This window comes from Aegilops tauschii, chromosome 4 (assembly GCF_002575655.3).
Source record: "Aegilops tauschii subsp. strangulata cultivar AL8/78 chromosome 4, Aet v6.0, whole genome shotgun sequence".
Taxonomy (NCBI): domain Eukaryota; kingdom Viridiplantae; phylum Streptophyta; class Magnoliopsida; order Poales; family Poaceae; genus Aegilops; species Aegilops tauschii.
This window is the reverse complement of record NC_053038.3, coordinates 421932498-421939956: the sequence shown is the minus strand read 5'-3', so window position 1 is coordinate 421939956 and position 7459 is coordinate 421932498. Positions and strand designations below refer to the sequence as shown.

Genomic DNA, 7459 nt, shown 5'->3' with positions numbered 1-7459 from the left:
CAAGGAGAAAACGTATTTTGCCCGAAGGCGCCAACAGAAAACGGTTCGGGGAAATAAAACAGAGGCTGACACGCGGGGCCCGCATGTCAGGTTTGAAAGCTCGCCGGCGCCCGAAGACGGTGGTGGACGCCGGCGTCGAACCACGGCGAGTTAGGAGAAACGGAGGGTACCAAGAGCTTCAGTGTCTTCTTCCGCGTCGGTGGGTGGTGGACTCGTCCAACGGGGAGCACCACGTCGACGGCGACACTATCTCCGGCGGACGGCGGTTCGGGTGAGGTTGGGGAACTCCGGTGGAGGGCTGCAAAGGACGAATTGAGGCGCGAGTCAGAACGGGTGATGCAAGGAGAAGCTACTGGCAAGAGAATGGGGGCTGCGGAGCACACACGGGGGCGAATCGGGCTGGATCCCGTGGCGGATCGCGGTGGCCGGAGTCGAGGAAGAAGACCTCCTCGGGGCTCTTCCAGTGGCTAGGCGTGCTCTAGGGGAAGTGTAGGGCTGGTGGGTGCTCGAGTTGAAGCTCGGGGCCCCTATTTATAGGCAGATCGACGGGGTGGCCGTGAACGGAGAATCTCCGGCGAGCGATTACGGCGGAGCAGTGGGTTGGCAGGGGGTTTGAGTGGTCGAGCAGCATCAGTGGGTGTTACTGGACTCGATTTGCAGCTGAACGGGGTTGGTCTTGGCGTAATGGCGTCTGTCCACGGTGAGGTGACCGCACGGGCTCAACGGCGGCAGAGAGCGCGCTCCGCGCCCTGGGGTTCACGACAAGAGCGACAGCGCATTCGGGGGAGTGGACGGCCACGCGGCGGGCTCCGGTGGTTTGGGCGGCGCTGGGTGGAGTCGGCGGCGCCGTGTCTCCCGCTGGCGTCCGCAAAGCCGCCGCCAGCGTCGGTCACGGGGCGGCGGACCTTCTGCTGCTCGTCACCGACGCCCGCAAGATGCCAGGCACTCGTGCGGTGCAGGAGCAAGTGGGCGAGGACGAGGAGCAAGGCGACGCGAGGGTACTGGCGAGATCGACGCCCGTCTCTGAAGAAAACGACAGTGAGCACTGCAGTGTTGTCTGAACTTACTTAAACTTGACATGACCAAGCAATGCAGGTGTTCGACAGTGGTTTTGGTAAAGAGATGAATTTTGCTGGAGCTGTAACTTGGTGAGATGATCACTCAAAGCACCCAGGGGCTGCATGAATTTACTTGGAATTTTTGGGGAAGGTTTTGAATGAATTTCACCAAATTTGGCAAATCTGGTCCAAACTTGCAGCTGATGTAGTTTGAAAATTTTGAACTGGAGACCAGTGGATCTTCATGGTTCTAGGTTGAGGGTTCAAAGGACTAGGAGGGGAAAGAAGTTTGGGGCCAAAAATCACAACAGAAAGAGGAGTTCCTTTGTAAATCTCCAAGTGGTAGAGTAGAAGACAGAAAATATTTGAATGAAATTTGAATGGAAATAAATACATGGGGAGGTTCAACTTGCTGGATTTGGTGTAAAACATGATCCAAAGGTGAGGGAAGGGTTAGGAGAGAACATTTGCACTAGGGCCATGGCAAGGAGGAATTGTTGAAAGTGGCTAAGGACTTTCCAAAAGCCATAGTGCAACATTCAAAAAGATTTACAAAAGTCATTTTCCCAAATGTAAACCATTTTGTCTTGAGTCCAAGTGAAAAGCAAGAACCTCCAAGACCATAGGAAGGTCTTGGGTGAAACCAAATAAAATCTTTGCCATAAAGCAAAATATTTGAGAGAGAGAGTTCTCTTAAAAAAAATTTAAATCACTCCCTTCAAGTCAAATAAAAATCTTTTGAAAAAATCCAAATAAAAACTTGGGTGTCACAGGGGTCGGGTGTCGGGGTGGAGTCGGGGTCGGGTGTCGGGGTGTGGTGTCGGGGTTGGGAGGTCAGGGGGTCAGGGGGTCTTCTCATTCTTCTACTACTTCTACTTCTTCTCATCCCCCGTCTTCTTCTTCTTCTTCTTTCTCCTCCTCCTCCTCTTCTTCTTCTTCTTCTTCTTCTTCTTTCTCCTCCTCCTCCTCCTCCTCTTCTTCTTCTTCTTCTTCTTCTTCTTCTTCTTCTTTCTCCTCCTCCTCCTCCTCCTCCTCCTCTTCTTCTTCTTCTTCTTCTTCTTCTTCTTCTTCTTCTTCTTCTTCTTCTTCTTCTTCTTCTTCTTCTTCTTCTTCTTCTTCTTTCTCCTCCTCCTCCTCCTCCTCCTCCTCTTCTTCTTCTTCTTCTTCTTCTTCTTCTTCTTTCTCCTCCTCCTCCTCCTCCTCCTCCTCCTCTTCCTCTTCTTCTTCTTCTTCTTCTTCTTCTTCTTCTTCTTCTTCTTCTTCTTCTTCTTCCCCCTTCTACTTAACCTAAACCTAAACTAAAAACCTAAACTAATTAAAACTAAACTATTTAAACTAATTAAACTAAATAACCTAAACTAATTAATTCTAAACTGAAAAAACATAAACTAAAAAACCTTATCTAAACAGAAAAAAAACAAAAAAACAGAAGAAAAAAATGGGAGGGGCTCACTGTGGGGGGCGCCGACGGGTCGGGGAGGGGCCGGCGACGGGGGCCGGGGCGGGGCGGTGGAGGAGGCGGGGCGGCGGGGGCCCGGCCGGCGGGGGGCCGGGCGGTGGTGGGGCGCGGGGCGGCGGGGGGCCGGGGCGGGGGGGGGGCGACGGGGCGGTGGGGCGGCGGGGAGCCGGGGCGGCGGGCCGACGGGGCGGCGGGCCGACGGGGCGGCGGGGGCGACGGGGCGGCGGGCGGCGGCGGCGGCGGCGGGGTCGGAGGAGAAGGGCGCGCGAGGACGAAGTGAGTAACGGGCGGGGTGGCACTTGCCGTTAGTCAAGTGCCCTCTTTGCCGTCCGCCTTTTGCCTCTTTGCCGTCTGCTAGCGGACGGCAAAGAGGTGGGCCGTTAACATTTTTCAAATGAGCGGGGGGTGGGGGCCACCACACTCTTTGCCGTCAGCTGGCAGACGGCAAAGAGCTGGCAGATGGCAAAGAGCTTCTTTGCCGTCAGCCTTTTCTTTGCCGTCTGCTTATGCGTAGCTGATGGCAAAGAGCTGCTTTGCCGTCAGCTAGCAGACGGCAAAGAGCTGGCAGATGGCAAATTAGCTGATTCCAGTAGTGCTAGATTGATTTTTCTTGCAATGGGAAGAGGTTCTTTGTGATGGGTTCGATCTTGCGGTGCTCAATCTCAGTGATAGAAGGAGAAGTGACACGCATGTATCGTTGCCATTAAGGATAAAAAGTTGGTGTCTATTCCTACATGAATACATCTTGTCTACATCATGTTATCGTGCTTACTGCATTACTCGGTTTCTCTATGAACTTAATACACTAGATGCATGCTGGATAGCGGATGTGTGGAGTAGTAGTAGTAGATGCAGAATCATTTTGGTCTACTAATCTTGGATGTGATGCCTATATACATGATCATTGCCTTGGATATCGTCTTAATTATTTGCTCTTCTATCAATTGCCCAACAGTAATTTGTTTACCCACCGTATGCTATTTTCTCGAGAGAAGCCACTACTGAAACCTATGGCCCCCGGGTCTATTTCCTATCATATTATTTTCAGATCTATTATTCCAAAAACCCAAAAATACCTTGCTGCACTTTTTCTTTATTTCTTTTATTTTGTGTTTCTTCTAGATCTTATTATCCAATCTCATACAATTTAATCTATCTCAATACCGAGGAGGGATTGACAACCCCTCTTACGCGTTGGGTTGCAAGTATTTGTTATTTGTGTGCAGGTGTTGTTTACATAGTGTTGCTTGGTTCTCCTACAGGATTGATAACCTTGGTTTCATAACTGAGGGAAATACTTACAATTGTTGTGTTGCATCATCCTCTCCTATTCGGGGAAATACCAACGCATATACAAGCAATCACATATATCAACTCCCCCAAGCTTAACCCATGGCTTGTCCTCAAGCAATTCAGTTGACAAACTGAAAGTAACAAAGAAAAACTTTTACAAACTCTGTTTCATCTTGTTGTTGCAAATTCGTCTAACCAATGTTAAGGTTTTTAGCAAGGATTATGAACTAACCATATTGACAATAGCATTTAGGTCTCACATTTACATGTATCAATGACCTAATCAACTAGCGAGCAATAATAAGATATCTCAGATGACAACACTTTTTTAAAACAATCATGATATAATGGTATCTCGCTAGCCCTTTCTGTGACCGCAAAATATAAATGTAGAGCACCTCTGAAGATCAAGCACTGACTAGACATTATAATTCATTGCAAAAGAGATCCAGTCACACTCATACTCAACATCAACTAAAATCAAAGCATATAAATGACTATAATGCTCTCTAGCTGGTGCTTTAATAACTAGATGGTGACCCAGCAATAAAAGTAAATAGATAGGCCCTTCGAAGAGGGAAGCAGGGATTTGCAGAGGTGTCAGAGCTCGAAGCTTTTTGAAACATAGATGCATATAATTTTGAGAGGCATGCTTTCATGGTCAACATAACAACCGAGAGATCTCACTATCTTCCATGCTAGACACATTATAGGCTGTTCCCAAACAGAATGGTAAAGTTTTACTCCCCCTCCACCAACAAGCACAAGCCATGGCTAGCTGAATCCTTGGGTACCCTCCATACCAACAAGAATCCGGGGGAGATTTGTTTTAGTATTATATTTTGATTTTGATCATGGGACTGGGCATCCTGATTACCAGCCACTTTCTCGTGAATGACAAACGAATAAACACTCACCGTGAGAATAACCCACCTAACATGGAAGATACTGACAAGCCCCCGTCGCTACATGAGCGATTCGGGCATACAAAACAGATTATTATTTGAAGGTTCAGAGTTTGGCACATGCAAATTTACTTGGAACGACATGTAATTACCTCATATAGGTAGGTATGGTGGGCTCATATGGAACAACTTTGGGATTAAGGAAGTGGATGCAGAAGTAGTATTCCCGCTTTGTACAAGTGAAGGCTAGCAAAAAGATTGAGTAGCGAACAACTACAGAGCGACAACGGTCATAAACATGCATTGAGATTAACTAACATTGAATGCAAGCATGAGAAGTATATAAATCACCATGAACATAAATATTGTGGAGGCTATGTTGGTTTTGATTCAACTACATGCGTGAACATGTGCCAAGTCAAGCCACTTGTGTCGGCGTCCTGGGAACGGGGGTGCCCACACTTGCCTGCCTGTGGCCCATGGCGTGGCTCCATCAACGGCCCGATACGGCCCAGCTTCAGCAGCAAGAACTCAAGACCCTCGCGAGGGGCCAAGCCTTGCAAGGCGGACCACACCAAGACCTCCCTGGGGGCTACCTCACTAGGCTGGCTCCCGAGGAGCGGAGATATCTAGGCAGGGCGTACCTCGCAAGGTTCACATGACGTGAGCCATGACGACCAAGGCCAGGCGGGCGCCAACGGGCGCAGTGTACCAGTTTCCTCTTTGGTGCTAAGGAGGCAAGCGCGGGCGCAGAGTCCCGAGGAATCATGCAAAGGTTTCCATTTTGGTGCAGCAAGACCAAGACCGCCAGGACGGCAGGAGGGAGGTCATCGCGGAGCCCACTGCAGCGTCACCATGAGAGCCTTTGGCAGGAGAAGACTACTTTTGTCAGGATAGCTTGTACTAGTTGTCCACCTTCAAATTTGGCCGTTGTGGGATCCCTTCCCGCCTACATTTGGGAAGAGGACCAAGGCCACTATAAATAGGACCTAGCCACCACCGTAGCAGGGACGGATCATTCAGACCACCCTCACAGCCACCAGCTCATCGAGCTCAAGAACACCTCACCTCCTGAGGCTATTCTACTACTATGCTAGTTCATCCTCGGCCCGTCGAGGCAATCCTCCGCTGCCACCACCACCAAGAAGGAACGACGACCACCACCAGGACATGGGGGCCTGGGGGCTTCCAGGAGCCTCGCCCCATCGCCTGCATCTTGGGTGGCGCTCAGGCCCTAGCCTCTCATCGCATCTTCAAGCAGTTCGACCGTGAGGTGAATGCAGCCCTCCCCAGGCTCGAGGCCACGCATCCTCTCAGGTGGTCCAAGTGCACCATCACCTTCAGCTCGTCCGATCAGCTCAAGTGCACGGCAACTGCCCGCACCCTCCCGATGCTTTGCTCGCCCGTCATCAGCAATGTCCTCGTCACCAAAACCCTCGTCGAAGGTGGATCGGGGCTCAATGTTCTTTCCATCGAGACATTTGACCGCCTCCAGGTACTATATGACCAGCTGCAACCAACCAAGACCTTCTCAGGAGTGACCGACAGCTCCAGTACCCCGATAGGGCAGATCCGCAACCCTATCACCTTCGGCCAACGCGACAACTACCGCACCGAACTCATCGACTTCATCGTCGCTCACATCTGCCTCCTGTACAACGCCATCCTTGGGTATCCAGCCCTGGCCAAGGTCACGGCGATGACCCACCACGGCTACAACGTCCTTAAGATGCCTAGGAATCGCGACATCATCACGATCGCTTGCGAGGAGAAGGAAGCGGTGTGCTCCCTCGTGCGCCCTTACTAGGCTACGACGATTGAAGACCCAGACAACGAAGGCGCCATCTACCCTCTTGGGGCAGTCCCCAAGAAGAAGTAGCAGCTTCATCAAGAGCCTCAGGAGAGCAGTGTCTCTAGCGGCACCACGTCACGACCTGGGCCCACGGATGGGGCGCCTCTCTCCCTTGCATAGGAAGGCGTGCCTGGCGCCCTCCTCAGGCTGGGATCAGGGGCTCTCTTCTGTAGGGCCTCTGACTTTGCCAACGTCGCGAGGGAGGCGCTCGGGCACCACATGGAGGCATGCTTCGTTGCACGTTTCCCTCATGAGGGCACAAGGCACGGGGTGCCAAGTGCTCTGGAGTTCATCACCAAGACGACCGATGTCAGGACCCCGATCCTAAGTCACACTGATCTAGCAAGTAACACATCATATCACTTTGCGGCCTCACGGGGGCCACCTTAGCTGGCCCAGGACCGTTTGCGCCTTTTGGCTCACGTATATGATAGTGTCGCTAGCATCCATATGACAGAGAACCCGGGCCGACATGACTAGTCATAAACCCAAAGTGGCACTAACTTACAGGGACAGGCATACATGACCCAGCAACGAATGTGTCAGTCATAAGCGAGTGAATTCGGGCTATAGCAGCTGGGCTAACAGGACTCCGGTAGACACCGCGTGACATTTCCCCGAAGGGACAGACACACGAACGAAGAAGGACACATGCCAGCCAGCCTAGGTGTTTCGGAGCAGTAGCAAGCTACCATGGCTCAGTGGAAGCACTAGGAGACATTTCCTGGTAAGAGAGGCTACCAGATAAACAACTAGGTTGTCGGATCCCACACATATGAAGCATTTCAAATCATACACACAATATGCTCGATATGTGCAAATACAACATGGCATCACAACAAAACTCTACAACTCAAAGTATTTATTCATTTGGCTCCGAAGAGCCAGATAT

General features: G+C 50.9%; 1 protein-coding gene across 1 annotated transcript; it reads left to right on the top strand.

Moving 5' to 3' along the window:
* The first annotated feature begins 6105 nt into the window (after positions 1–6105).
* Positions 6106–6522, top strand: LOC109736988 (uncharacterized). Its single transcript, XM_020296210.1, has one exon. The coding sequence runs from the start codon at positions 6106–6108 to the stop codon at positions 6520–6522; it is 417 nt and encodes a 138-aa protein (XP_020151799.1).
* The last annotated feature ends 937 nt before the right edge of the window (positions 6523–7459 follow it).